Genomic DNA, 20,604 nt, shown 5'->3' with positions numbered 1-20,604 from the left:
GAAACTTCAAATATGATACACATATTATAATCCCAGCATATTGACACTACCAGTTACATTGGTATTGAACATATCCCTGTATGCTCAATAACAATTTTGGAGTTTAGAAATGATAAATTATAGCTTTTATTTTGAGTATTTTTGAAGAACAAGACTAAACCTAGCATCCTACTTCTCTGCTTTCTACTTGTGTCTTATTATTGTCCTAATGTGGATACCATAGCTATCCTCACAGAACCAAAGTGCACTGTTCTGACCTTCTGACCTGTCAGACCTCCGGCCCTCACGACCCTCCAGCTCTTGTTACGTGATGGTTCGCTACAAAACAGTAGGTGCTGAAGTGCATGTAAGTAAATTGTACTATCAAATCCATTAAAGTCAAATGTTTTATTCTTTTTTTTTTAAATATAAAACCCCATAGCCAGAGAGTACAGTTGACGATAATCAGGGTGTTTGAACAGAAGTTGTCATCCTTTGACACAATGCAAAAAAAGAAACCCTCACAGACTTTGACAGAAAAACAGTTGATTTGGTTGTCCATCATGGAAGTCAGTCGCGATGATCAATGTCGTCACTACAAAACGGAGTAGAAGGAATAGAGGAAAAGGTCAGTACAAAGAGGAAGAAGCCTGGTGTAGAGAACCCCTTTGGCATCGGCCAGAGCCTGTGGTCCAGTTGGATGTCAGCCAACCAATCTATTGCAATAAAGACCAAGTAACCTGTTGACTTTGATTCAGATGATACAGCTAAACATTTGGTGCTATTGAAGTATAAAACCTGGGCAGTCAAAACACTACCATGAGTTCCTCTCAACGTCAAATGAAAAAAATCAACAGAAAACATTACATGTCCAATGACAGGTACATGACACGCGAGGTGATGACTTGCTGGTAACTTGAGAGTCTTAGAAAGAGTATTACAAAAGTTCATTCCTTGAGCTATTTATCGGTAGAGACAAAAGGCTGAGGGCTGCGGAAGTTTGAGTGTGAAATCATCTCTTCACTTCATGGAAACAAAGCAGGAATCACGTGATTGAAGAGGACCAAAGAGCGCCACGTCGTGGTGGTGGTGGTGGTTTTCCAAACGTCCCATTTTCTGTACACTTAAATTAACTGTCAGTCACCAGTGAGATAATCATGATTCCAGACATTGATGGAGGAGCTGCATTTGAATTTTGAGGCAGCATAAGTTTAAAAAAAAAACGGATTTATAAAAAAAGCCATCTAACAAGTGCTAACATATCCAGCTAAAAAGGAGGATTCAACAAGGTTATTGTCCATGTGTACACTTAAAACAACACACGTACAGTTTTAACTGCAGCCTTGACAATAGTTGTCGACCGGAAAGTGATACTAAGGCAGCCGATTCAAGTCATACTCAAGTGAAATCCCTCTGTCACACAAGCGGATATCTGAGCGGCTCCGACACTCCACTTGCACCATCCAGTTCTTAGTTTCCGTGTTTGAGTGAGAGTAGGTGGCAGGCTTTTATATTTGGTTCAATACCAGTTTCAGAAAACTGTTTACCTTGTATGCTGGTCGGACGACCAAGTCTTCACCTATCTAAGCACCAGAAGTGTTTATTAAAAGAGGGGTAAAAATGTACAAATGGGGGTTCCGTCCATCATCATTCCGACAGCCCGCTTTTTGTCCTCTTGCCGGTCTTTCCTCCGGTACAGGTGAGAGCGGTGCCGTTGCAGGTCCCGGTCGCTGCACCGGCGGCTTCCGGCTGCTCCTCTTTTGGCTCCGGGAGCTCGTCTCGGATCTGTCTCAGCTGCACCATGGCGCGGTCGATGGTGGCCGTGCTCACCAGGTTGAAGTCGTGCATGCTTACTAGATGCAGCAAGAAGTTGCGGCAGAGGTTTCTGTGTATGATGTGAGGGCCACACTTCTCCACGAACAGCATGATGGCCTGGTTCATCTGGTTGTCGGCTATAAAGCTGCGGACACAACAAAACAAAGTCAGGGATGCAACGCATTGTGGGACAAATAAAGGATAACTATCGACGAGTCGGCAAACACAGCAGAATCCCTGTGCTAATTTACAATACAAGGGCCAAGATATGGTCAGATATTCCAGCTATTACTGTAACGCCCAAGACTTGGACACCAACATCCAGTTCAAGTTTCATACATGACTATGTGACCCCTGTTTGGAAGGACAAATGTGTGGTAATGAGTATGGGTCTGGGTCTATGATATGAAGATAGAATTATTCGGCTTATTTTTAAAAAGCAACACCAGATTCAAGTCATTGTCATTTTTAAAAATCCATGTTTCAGAAGCAGGTGAATAAGAATTGCTGAAGTGCTTTCTGTCACAGCTTCTGAGCTCCAGCGCTGCTCACTTCCTGTTTTCACACCTCTTCTAAGAACCCACATTTTCACTCTGGTTTTTAAAGCATGTGCATGTTGGGTGTTCGACATGCACGCTAGCTGTTATTTCCACTGTGTTGCTTCTAAAATAAGTTGGATAGGACAGGTGTAATTATTGGTCATTACATTCATAGTTGGAAATCGATCCATTTACAGTAGGGATGCACTGAAAACTTTTGGGATTTTTGTATTTCTGAAACAACACTACACAACACGACAACCCTAGCAAAACCACAGTCAGTGAGCTGCATCTGTAAAGCCTTCCTCTATGTTACATGCTGGAAATCCTTTGTGCACTGAAGGGGAGCTCCGGCAGTCACAACAGCCGGTTTTAATAGCGGACATTATGTCTCTTTATGTCCCCTTCACCCTGCTCCTCTGCGTCTGCAGCAGACGCTGTTCTCTTAACTGCAGCGGAGCACAGCGTGAAAACGACATGTACGCTCATTTCTGATCAGCGCACATTAGTAATTGTCAATCCCAGTAGCAAATGTTAAAAAACATATGACTTAAATGTACTTGTGTGACAGAAGACTGTTGATCATTTAATGGGAGGGTTAAGGTTTGACAACCATATGTTTTGTTTGGAATTTCATTTAACTTTTTATAGTATACTGGTGAAATCCAAAACATATTTTTCAATAACCATTTAAGCTATTTATTTATTACGATTTTAATTATTAATATATTATTCTACTTTATGTGATTTTTGTGACATAAGCACACACTCATAACACTCATAAATGCAGTGGTACTAGTAATTTAGATTTTCAGTTTTGGCCAAGACCGTTCATGTCGGTCCATCTAAACCATCTCAAAATTTTACGGCTCTAGAAAATGCATTTCCATTGAATTTTCTGGGAATGCTGCTTTATATCGCCTAATGCTCCCTTCACTGCCAAATATTTTTTTACATGAACAACCAGATAGAAATCAACTTCCAAACAACAATGCATCATAGAGTGCATTAAAAACAGCCAAACACCACCTTTAACCCAAAATTAACTTGAACAAGTTACCGAAGTTGTAAAACAAGCAGGTTTCTGTGATCTCTTCCTGCAGATTTCATAGTTCACCTGACACATAGGCTTTATGAAATAAGTTGATCAAAAACATCAGGTGATTTTGATGTAGTCAGCTGCGATTCACATTTCAAGTCATTTTCATGAGATCCTTTTGAGAAGAAGTGAATCCTTTAATTATAAAACTTTTCTTGAGAGCTCTTTCTGCAATCTCTGGGGTTTTATGTACAATGTTGTCTGACACAAGGAGTGCTTGGTTTATTCTCCGCCAAACTGAAAGGTTTAGCGCCAGCGATTGTTCTTGTGCACTTATCCACTTCTAAACTATCGTTGGTTTTCAGAACATCTGCATGAACGTCTGCTCCTGTGAGGTTCTGACGCTGAAAACCGTGTTGATGAACAAAGGACCGCGTAGGCACTACATGGTGCTAATACTGTCCTCCCTGACTGCACATAAACGGAATGGCAGGCAGACGCTTTGCCATGGTTGAAGTTTTGAAAAAGGAGAGGCTCAATCTGTGTAGCAAGCTCGCTACACCTACAAGAATTGCCTCCCTAAATCTACACTTGATCTGGTGCATAAACATAAGTACTTTGCTGTTATAACTAGTTGTCAGAAACATTGTTTTAACCGTGGACTAAAGTTCAGAAAACTTTTTCATTAAGTACAAACTGGGATGCTTTTTACCATACATCAGCGTGAGTTTGTTAGTCCTCTAATGTGGCTTGACCAACTAGTGTGCAAACTTCTGCACCACATTATTATTATTTACAAACTGAGGGGGTTGACTGTGCATCTCCAGTGTATGGGGAATCTTAACATTGGTACACAGAGTAATACTAAGGAAATAAATGGCCCACACGTACCCATATTTCATGACATGAAGGTTCCACAGCTTCATCACCTCCTTCTCACCCTCGTTCACATCAGTGAACTCATCCAGTTGCTGTGGAAATAAAGAGATTGGAAATATTGCTACACATACCTTTTAAGAGTTTCAATGTGTTTTACTGGCCTCAACCTCAACCATCTTATTCACAAAAACAAAGGGCATCTCACCGTGGCCGTCTTCTCTCTGAGCCACTCGGGATCTTTCTCGTCCTCGCTGTCCACATCCATCTCCTGAGGCCGCAGAGGCATGCAGCTGTCACTGTGGAAGTAGAGGCGGTTGTGGCCACTGACGTAGGTCCTTTGCTGCTCCAACTCTCCATCCTCAGACTCCAGGAACTCTGACAGGCTCGGCTTAGTCCTCTTAGGTCTGGGATCAAACAAAAGCACTCAATAAAGCACCTCATTTCTATATGTGACAGGCTAAACTAAAGTTGATTTCCTTTATTACCTGCAGACCAGTATGTGAGTGACCGCGGTTCTTTTCACCGGACCGTTGCGGCTGAAAGCAAAGCCAGGCTGACTGTGGATGTCCTGAGGATTGCCGACGTAAGAGCCATCATAGCACTCATTGATGGACACGTCGATTCTTGCTCCCTTGGGGTGAGGCTGTGGATTGTTTAAAAAAAATGCACCAGTGAGCACTTCAAGACCAATTCTAATTCACATAGTTTCACCGTAACACCACCCACGCCCCAAAACCGTCTCTCCAGTGAACAGACACGAGCTGCCTACCACATAGTTAAAGATGAAGCGAGAGTGGGACAGTTTGAGGTGCTTCAGCAGACTGTACAACTTGCTGCAGTTGAGGGTGCACCACGGACAGTGGAGATCATCTCTCGCTTCCGTTTGCTGCCGTGTGTTGTTGTTGTAGAGGAACTGTGGGACAATGAGATGACATCACTTAAGCTATAGCCAAAAAACAGGCTAAATATAGTCAAGCAAAAGCAACCTGCGGCAGAAACACACCTGATAAAAGATGCGTAGCTTCTGCCGCGGCTCAAATGAAACCAGCTCCTTCCTAGCATGGACGTCATTGCTGACCGACTCCTTTACAGCTGCAGGAGGACCAAAATGACGACATTACATTTCAGGCTCTGCAACAACACGCTGGCTCTCAGCCAAGACGAGTGCAGAACTGGCGGGAGGTGCACGTACACATAAGGGCTGCTCGGTGGTGGCTGGTCCTGGTTTCCATGGGACTTGAGCTGTCCGAGTTCCTCGTCGCCAGAGGCTTGGCCACAGTAGCCGTGGACTTGCCGCTGGCGTCGGTCGTCCATCTCAGCGTGAATTGCAAAGTGGGTCCCTGAGAAAATGTCTCAAACGGAGGTAACCTCTGTGGCAAACAGAAACAGCAGGGAGGTAAGACACAAACCGCTGATGTCAATGCTTTTTAACATGTGACCGAACGCTACCTTGCCATCTAAGATTGTTTCCCATGTGGCTCTCTTCTTGCTCACGGGACAATCTTCCAGCCCCTGCATGGACACCTCATACTCCCCATCCAGGAGCTGTAATCTCCTGGGAGGACCATCATACAGTATTTTACATTTGTGGCACGACAAGAGTGGTTTGAGCAAGAGTAGCAGTAGAAAAAAAACATACCTATTCTTGTCGAAAACAGTCATCTGTGCAACATAAGTCTCAGTATTCTCTCCATCTTCCTTGTGTGAGGAGTTTCTCTTCCTTCTGGTGGGAGTGTCGGTTACATCTGCACACAGGAGCAGGAGGAATGTCAGGTTTGCTTGGCGGGATTCATTACTTCAACATGTCTGGCATGGACTCGTCAGTGTCCAAGTTTAAGGACACTTCTCATTTCTCAAGATGCAGCATTAAAAGTGAAAACCAAAATAGGTGGAAATCAAAGAGCATGTTTTAAAAAAGGTGACTTGTCGGGCTAGATGAACAACAGAGCACACTTTTAGAGCCCACTTTTAACTGTGTATTGGAGAAAAGATGAAAGACAGTAATACCAATATTCTCGTTGGCTTCTCCGTTGAGCAGAGTGTTGGTTTCCCTTCTCCCAGTACAAGACACCCTGAACAGGAGCGAATAAGACTTCACCATGTGACTGTTGCTGGGCTCAAACTCGTTGCCGGAGACCAGCAGGGAAGGAAAGGAACCGGGCTTGGCTTGGTTACTGTCCGGGTTCAAAGGCACCTGCTTTTTACCTGTAGGCACTTGTTTAACTGGGCAGCTGACATCCTAAAACAAACATTTACCCATTCAAGAAACATTAATGAAAATGCATCAAAGACAGCAGCGATTTGGTTTACTGATAACGTACCTTGCGTTTTTTATGGCAAACTTTGACAAGAAGCACCTCTAAAGACACAGAATGTTGCTCATTTTCTGAATTTTGGGATGGCTTTTCTGTAAGGGAACAAACATTTTATTATCATGCAAATAAACAATTCAGAAGCAAGTCACATAGACACAAACGTAGCTTACCATCCTTATGAAAGAACCCAGTGAATGTTAACTGTAGATGAGAAGACAAACTGAAAAGAAAAAAAAAGTGAATTGACATCCAGATACCTAAGCACCTACACATACCCTACATGCCAAGGGTCAGAACAATTCTCAACACTTGAATTTACTCAAATGAGATTAGTTGGATTTCAAGCAAAGACCCTGTACTTGTCTTGACAATATCTTTAGGCAGTTTGATACATTCATTTGAAGCTAAAGTTTTGGATTTTACAGGCAAGATGGAGAAGAGGACAGATAACAGCATTGATAAACCAGAACATGATGTGGTGGAGGAACTACATAAACTGTCAAAGACGTTTATGATTCCATTTGAATAGAAACAAAGAAGTGTGCATACATGATAGACATGATAAATAAATAAAATTCTAAATAAAAAAAATTGACAGTGCTTGTTTTGTAGTGTTACCTTGGCGAATCCTGCTCCCCTTTCATCTTTTCTATTGTCTGCAACATATTATCCACTTTAAATTTTTTCCTAAAAAGAGAAGACGTAACATGTTCAATTCCACAGTTACCATGGAGCACACTCCACGTGCGCCATTTCAATGAGTAACCAACAGCTTACCTTTTGGCATTTGTTCGACCATTTCTGTGTGACATAAAGGTGAGAGTTCTGTGCAAAAATATGGGCTGCAAGGGAAAAGAAGGAATTTGAAAATGACGTTTCTACTAAGCCACAGTGAGTGTTTTCTGAATGGTATAATGGGTATGTTACTCACTGCAATCAAATTTCTTGTGCGTAGAAATCTATATATCTGAGTTGGTTCTGCAAATAGGAAAAAAAAATATGGTGGTGAGTAAAACAGAGAAAACCGACGTTACGACAGTTGCAAGTCATTACTTTTTTCTTGACCTTGAACAGCAGATTTTTTTTACATGACATATTTGAATTGGTAAATCACCACGTAATATATGACCAATAGAAACAAACAAAAGCAATCTTTGGTTCATGTGTCTTTTCATTTGACATGTTTATCATTTTAGGTGTCAACAGTTGGACATTGTTGAACAATAATAAAGGAATTTAACGTTTCACTCAAATATATGCTTTCAATGGCCAAAGACGCTGCGTTATTTAAACCACCAATTATTAAATTTTACGTGGCCCAGAGTTACACATATTAAATTTGGTGACAGCATACTGTACATTCTCCACTTACACCAATTAAATGTATTTACCTACATGTCATGGTTTTAAACTGCAGGCACTTGTTGACATCTTTTTCGCCAGTATTAAGTATTTGACTATTTGATTGACAGCAAGTATAACTTCCTCTTATGAATCGTAAAACTCGGTTACACAGAAAAATAGCACGTGAGGGCCCTTCCTCAAATATGAAAGTATATTTAAAGAAACGAAATTTCCCAGAAGTATGAAAGAAACATCGGAAAACTGGTTCGACTTCGACGCCCGTCAACAATAACCAGAAAATGAATACACAAATAACACAAAAACAAGTATATTAGGTCACAGGACACTTGGTGAATCGGTTGAATGCGTGCTGCGTTGAACTGTTACTGTGGAACTGCTGAAGGTAAAAGGCTGAAACCTTACTTTCGAAGGCCTGCAGGAAGAGCTCATGGTCGGCCTGGATCTGCTCCATCTTCGGCTTCTTTACAGAGTTCATAACCGCCGATGATGCGGGGTACACGGCGCCGTTAACTTTGCAACTGGCCCCACTCATAATATGACCTGAGTTCTAGACATTACAGTCGAAATGATCATCGAAATTCGGAGATTGGCAGAGCAAAATCGAGCTTAGCCGAGAATTAGCGGTTTAGCAGGCTAACACGGCTAAATGCACAAAGCTATGGCGTTAGCCAAGACCAACGCTTGCCGCTCCACTCGCCCACACTAGCGGAACTGCTTTGTGGGCGAGAACTACGGGAAACAAGACGTTGATCTCACCACAAATAAGAAGAACCTACCCTGGCTGATGGCATTAATTTCTGACCCCGGTGCCTTCAGCGAAAGCCCGGCAGACTCAACAGCAGAGAGCTAGCAGTGCTAGCATAGTTTCCTGGAAGACAAATACCTGCGCGAAACAAGTTGCGCGCATCTAAATATGAGTTAAAGAATTTAAAACAGTGGACGAACGGCGAAGTCTGAGTTCATCTACGTCTAATATAGCGGTAATTTATTGTTGGGCTGGTTCGCTACAGTTTGTACTGAACAACAGAGGACTGCTCAGTTGTCGACCAATGAAAGAGGAGCTGTGGAAATGCAGGGCCCCGATTGGTTCCTGGGACTCGGTGACGACACTCAACCCGCTCTTGCTTTCTCCGATTTTGCGGGAAATCGAGTTTATCAAAATGCACATCTCGGGGATGATTGTGGAAACCTGCTGTGCGCTCGAAACTGAAACACGATCCACAGAACTGCAATTCACAAATAACGGAACTTCCACCACATTTTAAAAAATCATTATTATTTTTATTTTTTTGTTATTATCATTATTTTTTGTTACCAAACTACAGACATCGGACAGGGAGCGAGAGCAGCAACTCAGATCGTTCGTTCCACGTTCTACACCGCAATGCTCACTTTATTTTGAATCATCAATTCGCAAGTGGTTCCTGTTATTATTATTATTATTATTATTATTATTATTATTACTATTACTATACATACTTCTAATCAAACGTATTCAACTTACTTTATTTCAGGACTTTCTTCTTTCTCTTTTCGATTTTTTGTTCTTCTGCTTTTTCCCTCTGTTTTCTTCATTAAAAAAATACTAATGTACTTAAATGACAAGTATGATTTATTTTAATTTATTTCCTGTGAATTTACAGCCAAATATTCTCCAAATATTTAATATTTCTCATGAACCAAAATGTTATATGTCAAACGATCACTGTGTGGTGTCCGAAAATTATAGAAATGGACACACATGGTGTCTATAAATAAGGGTATAACACAATACATTCTACAAGATTAGAAGGGAAGATTATTATTATTATTATTATTATTATTATTATTATTATTATTATTATTATTATTATTATTATTATTATTATTATATAACTGTATATATTAAACATACCGTTGAATACCCATGGTTAATCAAAAACATTAATACATAAAGCTGCATTAACTTTCCTGCGGTGTTAAAGCAGAGACGTACTTGCATGTCTATGAATGGTTTTTAACATGCGGTCGCTTGTTGTGTTTCAACTCGGAACGACTTTCAAGCGGAACCGGAATTGCGTCACTTAACAACTTCCCCACGTGTGGAAGTACACATTTTGTCGGTCTCATTGCAGGTGATTTGAGTTGGGATCTAGAAGGTAAAATACAAGGAGTTTAACCGTTAAACGTCCTCACGATGGCTGAGCTTGTTCAGCAGCGGATTGAAGACCGACTTCCAGGCTTGGAGCAGCTGGAGAGAGTGGGGCTGTTCACCCAGAAAGAGATCAAGTCAGTTCACTGTTGTTACACGCTATTAAGCTACTAACATCTGTTTTGAATCCTTTCATAAACAGTGTTCTGCGTTCCAATACATTTAAAATGCGTGCAATTCTTCAGGTTTTGAGACGGCTACAATATTAGTGGCTTGAAAGAAGCTATCGCCGTCAACTTTTTTTGACCTTTCATCCATCCATGCAAATATTGCTTTCTACAGAACTATATGGCTGAACCAGCTTTCTTTCTCATTCTCATTGTAGCTTAAAGATCTCGACCAATTGTGATAACATAACAAATGAAAATTGAGCCGTTTTCATTCAGATCATCATGCATTACTCAGCAACTCTGCCAACCTATTGAAAGTCCACAAGCAACAGCAGAAATGTCTGCTCTTTTCCATTTCAGATGCATCATCAAAAGAGCTACAGCTCTGGAGTACAAGGTGCAAAGGCTAGTGGCAAGCAAAGAGGCCTTCCTTGCGTTCATACAGGTAGAATGTTGCAGACGTCCTCCAACATCCACCAAACAAATTAAGACAAATGTTTCCTCACTTACAGTATGAAGTCAACGTTTTGGAGCTGATAAAAAAGAGGAGAGCGGTATGTAAACATCAACTGGCACCATTGAGACGAAGACTTTTCTCAGTGAAACTGAAGCAGCTTTCACTTTTTTTGCAGCACATTCACTACTCATCCAAAAGGGAGGAGATCGAGTTCCCAATCATTCAGAGAATAAACAGTGTCTTCAGACGAGCGACAAGCAAGTGGAAGGTGAAGTGAGCCAGTGGTGCTGACTGACCATGCATTATCTAACATACTGCATTCTCAGTGTAGTATTTTTTTCTTTTGCAATTATATTCGCACCACAGTCATTAAGTTATGAATATTTGAAACCTATCCAGTTGTGGGTTTAGAACAGCTAATGTTTTCACTCAGATATCATCATATTGACTGATCAAATCATTTCTGTGAATGGTGCCTTCATTGTTACCCTCTAAATTGTTTAATAGCCTCATAACCAGGAGGTGGATCTTCTTCTTCCTCTTCCTCCTCCTCTTCCTTCTCCTCCTCTGGCTTCTCCCTTCAGGGGTGGCCACAGCGGATCACCTTCCTTCATCTCACCCTGTCCTCTGCTTCCTCTTCTTCTCTCAAACCTACAAACCTCATGTCCTCCTTCACCACCTCCATAAACCTCCTCTTTGGCCTTCCTCTCCACCTTCTGCCAGGCAGTTCCAACCTCAACATCTTCCTACCAATGTACTGGCTATCTCTCCTCTGTACATGTCCAAACCATCTCCAAATAGCCTCTCTGACTTTGTCTCCTAAACACCTGACATGTGCTGTCCCTCTGATCTACTGCTTCCTGATCCTACCCATCCTGCTGACTCCCAGAGAGAACCTCAGCATCTTCATCTCTGCTACCTCCAGCTCTGCCTTCTGTCTTTTCCTCAGTGCCACTGTTTCCAAACCATCCAACATTGCTGGCCTCACCACCCTCTTGGACACTTTCCCTTCCATCCTGGCCGACACCTTTTTGCCACACATCACACCGGACACTTTTCTCCAATGATTCCTACATGGAACATTTCTTCACCGCATCATCTTAACTGAGCGGCTGGACAAAACAATTTTTTTTTAAATTAAATATCATTCTTTCTCTTGGTAGGATGATATTCCACTGTGGCTTTCGCATGTTGCTTTCTGTAAAAAATGGGTGAGTTCACATCTCATTTGTTTTCATCTTAAAAAAAAAGTCACCAATGACTTTCTTATGTTTGATATTGTCTTCTTCGTTTCAGGGGACAAAAAGTCAAATCAGCAAAGTGTTTTCATCCGTGCTGGCGATCCACCCCGACAAGCCAGGTAAAGCAGAGTTCTGCCTCTTCCTCACGCCTGCTGCTGTTTTCTGTTGTTGTGAAAATTATCTCTCTCTGTAGCGCTGTGGATCATGGCTGCCAAGAGCGAGCTGGAGGATAAGAACTCATCTGAAAGCGCTCGCCAGTTGTTTCTGAGAGCACTGCGCTTCCACCCAAACAACAAGAAAATCTACCAGGAGGTAACTGAACCGACACATGGAGGGAACCTCGAACAACCTGAGCTTGTTTATGAGTATTTATTGCTGTTACCTTGTGTGGCTCAATGACAGGACTCATCTTTGTGTTTCAGTACTTCCGCATGGAACTCTTGCACTGTGAGAAACTAAGGAAGCAGAAAATGGACCTGGAGAAGGCTGAGATAGACTTGGTAGGCGTCCGATACAACTGGTAAATATCCTCAGAATATGTTGGTAACATTGCTTGTGGTCCCCACAGGGAGAATATGAGTTTTCTCCAGAGATCCTCAGCGGTAAACTGGCGGAGATTGTGTACAAAAACGCTACTCAGAAAATCAACGGTAGGATTTGACATGAGAGAAGAAGCTTTAAATGTATTCTAATGTCTTTTTTTACTCTCCACTTGTTGCATAGATGCCGAGCTGGTCATCTCTCTGCTGAAAGTGGCTGCTTGTTTCGACTTCGCCAAAGAGCTCCACGACAACATCTTGCAAAAGTAACACTTGTCTTTACAAGTTCATCAGCCGTGTAGAGAGGGGTTCGCTGTTATTTTAGGCTTGTGATTTACTTATTACAGACAAGAACAAATCAATGCCAATAACACTGATAAACGGTGTGTAAAGGTTCATTCTGAGGGAGAATTTTTCCGTGCATCAATTTCAAGTGAACCTTGCTGTACCAGCGTTTTTCAACCAGGTGCCATGGCACACTAAGCCACGAGAGACTGTCAGTTGTGCCGTGGGAAATTGATCCAATTTCACCTCATGTGTTCGGAGATAGAGGTGGGAGATATGATGACATTAAGTCATGACTATTAGTAGGTGTTGACGTTCTTATAGAACGTGAGGAGGTCACATGGATTCGCTGACTTTCTCTCTACACACTCCACTGCAGAGCTCCAGTGTGTTGATGCGCTGATCTGTCCGTCAGTCAAAGCAGCGCTGCTGTGGTGCACGGCGCTCCTCTTCCCGACACCAAAAGACTGTCTGCACCGCAGCGCTAACGTGACGTTTCACTTCAAAAAAGTTGGCGAGAAACTAAATGCACAACAAAATAAAGTCGTTCCAAAATGTGACGAGAGAAAGAATAATTGTTTTTATGACGCAAGTTCAGGCAAAGAATGCTAAGGATTTGTCTGAAAACTCAAAACTATAATAAAACCATGCAAAAGAGAAGTGATAATATCCGAATTGTTGTTTAAAATAAGTAAATAAATAAAGAAATCATGATATATTTGCCATATTGCCCACTCCTTTCTGGAGGCATTTGAAACAAATGCATTTTCTGCTATTTGTTTATGCAAATAGTATCGCAAAATAACAACCAAGTGTCAGTAGCTACAGTTTTTCACAAAGGAATAAGGATTTTCAATAGGACTTTCTATAGGATTCTGGGCTCTTTGGCAGCGAAGAGTTGAGTTGACCACCCTGAAGTTTATGCTTTTGTGTACAGATCCAACATCCAATCATTTTGTATTGCATCTCATTCCTAATAATTATTAAGTACCACATTTGTAGAACTACGATGCACCCCAAAGTCTCACCAGAGAAAAATGCTTCATGAAGTAGAAAAAACAAGATAATATAAGACACACTGGACTATAAGTCTCATTTTCTATGGGGAATTACTTTTCCAAAATCCATTGCATTGAGCGGTAACAGCACACAGGTCCTCCCACAATGTCATTTGTATGCAGTGACAGTGGATAGGGCCATAGTCAGGAAGTGGGTGCTTGAGTGAAAATACTTGCGTTGAATCTTGAGAAGTAAACGGCTCATATGCAACCACTCTGACCCGGTCCATCCCTTCAGCTGTCCGGACTACACGCACACTTAAGTTCTGTCATCTTGTAATTGTGAGGTTTCTCTCCGTGTTTTACATTTAAAAGACACCAAAAAACACCTGTTATCAAGAAGCTTAGTCATGTGAGATAAATATATTCCGTCACACAATAAAGAATTCTTTACCAATTTTCTTCATATTTTTACAGTCTACAGTCGAACTTTGCGGAGCACAGTGCCACCTGGGATTTCCTGGCCAGGAGGGAGCTGGAGGTTGCTGCAGTCGGAGAGGAGCTTCCGAGCGAGAAAGGCCGAGCCTCAGATCTGGACAGACGGGAGCGACGCTGCTGCCAGGTCTATGAGGAAGGAGTCAAGGCCCTCAGCACCGGTAAGACTGCAAGCTGGGCCTCATGAGAAATAAATGCATGTAGTCTATATTGGCACATTAGTTAATTCTATTCTATATCCAAATTTAAAGCATATTTTCTCACAATTATTCATGATGTTTGTAACTTTGACTGTTTTTATTGTTTTAATTTCAATGTGAAATAAAATGATAAACATAAATAAATGATAATAAATTAAAGATAAAGAAATCTCCCCAAGAATTTAGAATTTACTGAGTGCTGAAGGAATAAATAAACAAAGTGCAGTAGCACGCGAGCATCTCAATGAATGAATCTGGCGAAATAATGTGTAGCAACAGTACTGGAGCTGGGTTTGGGACTCTAGTCTGCTGTATTTATTTACTGCCAGCCACTGCACATTGTATTTTCAGGCTAGCAAGACGTTAGCTTCCACCACACACCTTCTACAAACAAGGGCCGGGTCACACTGATATGATGGACAGGTGTGAGTCAGATGCTGCTGCGTTTGTTTATTGTGTTGTTTGTTTGTTTATTGTGTAACAATTTGGTCACAAAAACTCAAGCACAATGGCCAATGATGAGTAGTTTAATCATGGCAGCTAATGTGGTGATCACAGTAAAGTTTTGGTGAGTTTCAGTGTCATTCCGTGGGCTTTTCTTCCAGAGCCCATGTGGTCCTGCTATGTTGCGTTCTGTGTGGAGAGACAGAAAAAGAAGACCAAGATCTCAGAGCTTAAGGAGATGGTAAACTACGAGCCTCGGAATCTTGCTTTCATGGCATTTGTCTTCCTGCTGCAATGTTGCTGGAGGTTGACTTGGATTGATCTTGTGTGTTTCAGAGGAAGGCCAGGCTGCTGGACGTGCTGCAGCGAGCTCACGACACTTCCATGCTGAAGGAGGACTATTACAAGACCTGGGTACGAGCAGGAGCTTTCTTCTTGATGTGTGTGTTACATATTACAGTCTTCCATTTCAAAAGTTTTCTACGGCGTTAGAGAGGTGAACATATACTGACTTGTGAAAGAACCATGGGCATCCATTTTCAGTAATTTCATTTAAAAAGAATGTAATTTAATTTATAATATTACATATAATATATAAATAAAATGCGTTTTGAGAGATGACGCACAACTCAGTTTTATTTTTATTAACAAACTGGTTTGTTTTAGAGTCTTTAAACACTTCCGTGATTGATATTTTGGATCTGTTGACGCCAAAACAGAGTCACAGGCACGGCGTATCGGCCATTTTTGTAGTCCTGTCAAAGTAAATTAACGCTGGCCATTTTGTAAACTCGCCTGTGTTTTATGTCAATTGAGATTAAAGGTCCTGCATTGTGCTCATCTGAGGAGTTTAAATTTCATATAGACGTCCATTTTTTTTATTTTTTTAAAATCGGGTCTCTCAGAAATGCATATACAGATTTAGTTCATCGACCAAAGACCCAAAACGACAACCCAAATGGCAGTAAAAGTGAGTGTTTCATCACATGGGATTCTTATGTTCCACTCTATTTGTGTTTGAAACAAAATCCCTCACATCATTCTAAACTGTTTGGTCCCTGAGACGCCTCTTCATTTCAGAGGATCCACCGAATATTCGGTAACAGAACATATTCAACCAAATATTGCAAACAAAAGGCCACACTCGGCCTTGGTTGGAGTGAGTTAAAAGTAAGACCGAACATTGGCAAGTGACACGATCAAACTACGTGAACGATTCATTTTGCTTTGCCATCTAATAGACTCCGATTTGAAGAACAACAATGTGCCAACCCTCTCCGCCACTTCAGCTGTGACAGAACCTTCTCCACGGGTCACAGTCTGCTGATGACCAAGCAGGATCAATAGTTTAAGATGATATGGATGGTTTGCCACGTGTCACGTTTGCTCTAAATTTGAGCATATCCTTGTTGCCCGCGGTGTGAAGCATCAAGCGCCCAAAGTGCATCTTCAGCCCACACTGTGATATAGTCTCCATGCAGTGCTCAACTTTGAAAATGTAACTTTTTAACAACCGCCTTTGATGTTCGGTATTCGACCAAGCTTTTGGTTTTGTTCAGCTTTGGCCACACATTTCGGTGCATCCAAGGTCCAAACTGATATCCCTGTGCTGCAAAAATTCTCATTTCCTCATCAACATGACGTTCCATGTGCAAACAGCTGCAGCTCCTCTTTTCATCTGGAGACACCGAGGCCGCAGCCAGCGTTGCCATAGCAGCCACGCAGCGCTACAGCTGCTCCGTGCCTGTGTGGAGTCTGAGTCTGCAGATTCTGATACAGCTGGGGAGCAAAGACGTGAGCCCACTGTTCCAGGAGTCGTTCAAACACGTCGACGCGAAGGTACACACAACACACTCGCACACATTTTCATGTCAGACCCTCTTCCAAACACTTGTCCTTGGAGGATTGTACTCAGGCTCCGGCAACCATCCCAAAAGTAGGTCATCTCTTTGGCCCAATTAGCCTCAATTTTATCTCATTAAATCTCTGTAGTTTTCTCTTTACTTTGAGAAGAGCTGAGATGTAACAAAGGGCTGACCTCCATCGCCATTATTTTAATATGCGCCCTCTTATCTTGGCAAATGGCTGTTTTGTGTTTCGGCCTCTTCTGAAGGCAGCCAGACAACCTTTTAGTTGGGTGTTTTTCTTCAATGTTAATGCAATTCCTGGCAGAATAATCACAATTATATACTTTTAGAAAATCAAATGATCCAAAATGTAGACACAACAAATGTGAAATTGTTAAAGTAGCTTGTTTAGAATCATCACTGGGCATTAAGAAGAACCCTTATCAAACGCTACATTGTTCAAACTCATGTTAAGTGAGGTCCAGAGAAGCACGTCTGAGTGCCTGACTTCATCTCTGCTTATCCGCTCAAGAGCCCTCATTATTTTGTTTTTTTAAATTGTTAAAACTCCTCAAAGAAAGTCAAAATTGCTGGGGCTTCTGAGAGTAACAAGTCGGAGCTTTGTTCACCTCGACACAGGAGAGTCTCCCGATATGGCAGCTGTACGTCCAGTGGAGCACGACCACCCAGCAGGCCCAGGAAACGGAAGCCATCTTTAAGGTGAGCACACTCCCTGGGCTGAACTGTGACTGAATCTTTGAATCTGTCGAGACTGTGCTATTGTCCATGGGTTTGTCTCGGCAAAAGTTTGTTTTACACAGAAGAATCTACCGACTTTGTTGCGCACTGTGAACCAGGCATCATAGTCAGCACCAGTTGTGTTCTCCAGAGAGGCCTGTACAGCCAGGTGTGGTTCACAGTTGCAGCACGTGTTGGGATTTCAGCCGCAACTCTCTTTCATGCAGGCGCTACTATCAACTTATTCAACTTAGACGATCCACGAGGAGAACAGAAATCTTTGTTCATTACAAGCCCGGATTATAACTACAACTTCTCATAAGCCAAGTCTGCAATAATAATTGTATTTATTTATTTTGAATGTTGCTTAAAAAGGGCACATACAGAAAATACAATTGAAAGTGAAGGTATCTTTTAGCGTTCCATAGTATTGAATGTGAATGTTACTTTAAATAAATGTACACCAAGATTTTTCTTTAACTGTTCTTTGGTTAATATCCACACAGGGCGTAGTGAGTCGTGTTTAATAACCGTGACTGCATGTCAGGCGAGTCAGGGACACTGTTGTTTCGTCTAACTTTTTCATCTGTGAATGAGCTGGATAAAAGAGAGTGTGCATTGGCTCAGAGGCAGCGGTGGCAAGAAGGTTAGCAGGCTTGAAAACACAGACACTTCTCCTGTCTGTCCCCAGCGAGGTCTGATGTCTGCAGTGCCCACTGTTGCCATGGAGATGAAAGAGAGCTACCTGGATTGGTCCTACTCCACCGGAGGCTACAAGAAGGCGAGGAAGGTCTTCACCAGGTAAATGTTGACCTCAGATGAATGGGAAGTGTGCGAGGGGAAGTCGGTTGGTAAAAGATGCTGAGTTTGAAGATATTGTAAGACCTTCTCCGATCAGCTTGCAGGAGTGTCGTCCTCTGTCCAAGAGATTCTTCACCACAATGATTCAGATTGAGAAACAACAGGTACGTTTCAAAGGCAGCTTTTCTTTCTCACTTAAGATGCAAGTAATGTTTGGCGAAAAAGCTGTGGATTAAATAAATGATGTACAGATACAAGTCTTTCAAAACTGTTGTCTTAGTGTTTACAGCTTTTAAACTAAATTACAAACATGTTTGCATGTGCGTCTGTGTCAAGTGTGTTTACACCAGTTCGTCATGTGGTCCACCATCCACTTAACTCCACAAGGAACCATTTCCAGCCCGCAACATCGACTTTCATTCATCCTTAGCCATTATGTGTATTACTGCGACTCAAACACTGTAAACCTTCTTTTTTTGTCGAGTTCATGTCCAGCATATGGCAGTGCCATGTGTGAAGAACGGGACGGGCCGCTTTTGGGGAAAAAAAAAAAGAAATTAAACTTTCAAAATTTTGCGATAAATAACGACAGACAGTAGTATTTTATGTACTGTGTATTGTATGTCTCAAAAAGAGCTGATGTGACGTTTAAAAACCATGTGTTTGCAGTCAGAAATAACAAACTATCTATTTTCTGGTCGACATTGCGGCGAGCCACTAATAATATGTCAGATGACAGAGGCCCCTGGGTCGGACTTCGTACGTGTTGAGCAACTCAAGATGGCAAAACAAATTGACATATCAGTTATGACCCATAAGGTCTCTTTGTGTATGTTCACGTTTCGAAATATTTTATTCTTATTTTATTTTAAAAGGCGGAACGGATAGATAAAGTGAACAACAAACTGAAATTCATAAATATAATTAGCATCATCCTCACAAACCATTTCCACCCTGTTGGTCCATGTTTTTGTACTTGACAAACAACAGGGAGTATTTTTCCTATAGTTGGTGACGTTTGTACGCGAGATAGAAGTACAGTCCCAACCTCCAGTGTTTTGTGTTTCAGGAGAAGCCAAAGATAAGCAAACTGCGAGACTACTACGAGAGAGCCCTGCAGGAGTTCGGCTCCTCGGATGAAGGTGAAATGCCAGTTCATCCAGATAGAGGTGTTGAAGTCAAATGTATTTCTATTGAAGTATCCAGGATGTTCCTCAGAAAGCAAAGTAGTGTCCCACGTCAGGCTATAAAGAGTTACTGAAACACTGGCTGTCCCTTCAGAACTGTGGCTGGAGTACATCAAGGAGGAGCAGGGAGAGCTGGGGCAGCCGGAGAACTGCGCCAAGATCCACTGGAGAGCCATGAAGTTCCTGGAGGGGGAGAGTGTGGAGAACTTCACCAGCAAATACACTCTCCTGCAGACTGGACATTACTAGTTCCAGCCATGAGGCGACCTCAGAGTTCTTCAATGTTGAAGCTCTTTTGATAGCAAATGTGCGTGGCTGAGTTGTTGATCAAATGTTTGGATTTGAAAGTGAGCCATTGATGCAATTCTTTCATTAAAACTGGCTCTTGTTCGTTCATGTTTTTCATGTTTGCATCTTTAAAGCAGCAAGGGACCGTTCTGAAGTCAGAACCGAACAAGAGCCCAACCTGTTTCTGTCGACCTTCAGTTTATTTAAGTTAATTCAAGACACATGAATACTCAAATGCACATAGAAAAGGGCAGGTACACACATCCGGCCAGAACATTATGACCCCTCTCGCAGTCAAGTTTCTCCACCAGCAGCCACTAAAGTATCAGTTGTAACAACATAATGACAAAACTACATCTTTCATGTTCGACAAACATCAACATCACACACTCAAGAAACACAAAGAAGATTTGATCATAACTCTTGCACTGCTGCTCTAAAGAGGCACACACTTTGTAGTCCTTCACTTCAGCATGAGTTACTGACACATTCAAGCACACTTGAACTTCGTGTGCCCTTCACTTCTGAGCAGCAACACTATTCAGAATGAAAGGTATTAATATACATTAAAAAATACACAATGATTCTATCTCTCTTGGACAGATTGTTTGTGGGTTAACACTGAGCAGTAGCCACTCACCAGGTTCGCAAAACCTCTCTGCAGTTTACATACAGCTACTTACTGTTTTTAAAACACTTCAAAATATACAGTACACAAGTCGGAAACACACGTTGAAAATGTATTGGAGTAACAGACCAAAACATGAACAAAGAAGCTTAGCTCTGTGAGCAAGTGAGATACTTGAAGTTTGTCTGGCTCTCGAGACCAACAAGTCATAATGTTCCGGCCGT

General features: G+C 41.8%; 2 protein-coding genes across 3 annotated transcripts; one reads left to right on the top strand and one right to left on the bottom strand.

Moving 5' to 3' along the window:
• Positions 1-390: 390 nt before the first annotated feature.
• Positions 391-8,989, bottom strand: LOC128754496 (polycomb protein suz12-B-like). Its single transcript, XM_053857159.1, has 17 exons — positions 8,708-8,989; positions 8,334-8,478; positions 7,498-7,544; positions 7,344-7,408; positions 7,185-7,253; positions 6,737-6,786; positions 6,573-6,658; positions 6,259-6,490; positions 5,891-5,996; positions 5,701-5,806; positions 5,444-5,621; positions 5,255-5,343; positions 5,021-5,164; positions 4,737-4,894; positions 4,457-4,655; positions 4,264-4,343; positions 391-1,939 (listed from the first exon to the last, which is right to left on the bottom strand). The coding sequence occupies exons 1-17, from the start codon at positions 8,720-8,722 to the stop codon at positions 1,627-1,629; spliced, it is 2,082 nt and encodes a 693-aa protein (XP_053713134.1). The 5' UTR covers positions 8,723-8,989; the 3' UTR covers positions 391-1,626.
• Positions 7,259-20,276, top strand: LOC128754497 (U3 small nucleolar RNA-associated protein 6 homolog). Of its 2 annotated transcripts, XM_053857161.1 has the most exons (20): positions 7,259-7,457; positions 10,046-10,199; positions 10,593-10,677; positions 10,745-10,786; positions 10,865-10,957; positions 11,853-11,900; positions 11,986-12,049; positions 12,124-12,242; positions 12,353-12,430; positions 12,499-12,580; positions 12,654-12,735; positions 14,230-14,408; positions 15,053-15,132; positions 15,228-15,305; positions 16,551-16,730; positions 17,378-17,458; positions 18,168-18,277; positions 18,375-18,441; positions 19,347-19,419; positions 19,559-20,276. In XM_053857161.1, the coding sequence occupies exons 2-20, from the start codon at positions 10,108-10,110 to the stop codon at positions 19,711-19,713; spliced, it is 1,788 nt and encodes a 595-aa protein (XP_053713136.1). In that variant the 5' UTR covers positions 7,259-7,457; positions 10,046-10,107; the 3' UTR covers positions 19,714-20,276. The 2 variants fall into 2 exon arrangements, with proteins under 2 accessions (XP_053713136.1, XP_053713135.1); XM_053857160.1 differs by lacking the exon at positions 7,259-7,457 and having other exon boundaries at positions 9,985-10,199; positions 19,559-20,273.
• The last annotated feature ends 328 nt before the right edge of the window (positions 20,277-20,604 follow it).

The sequence above is a fragment of the Synchiropus splendidus genome, chromosome 2, assembly GCF_027744825.2.
Source record: "Synchiropus splendidus isolate RoL2022-P1 chromosome 2, RoL_Sspl_1.0, whole genome shotgun sequence".
NCBI lineage: Eukaryota > Metazoa > Chordata > Actinopteri > Syngnathiformes > Callionymidae > Synchiropus > Synchiropus splendidus.
This window is presented reverse-complemented; position numbering and strand designations above follow the sequence as displayed.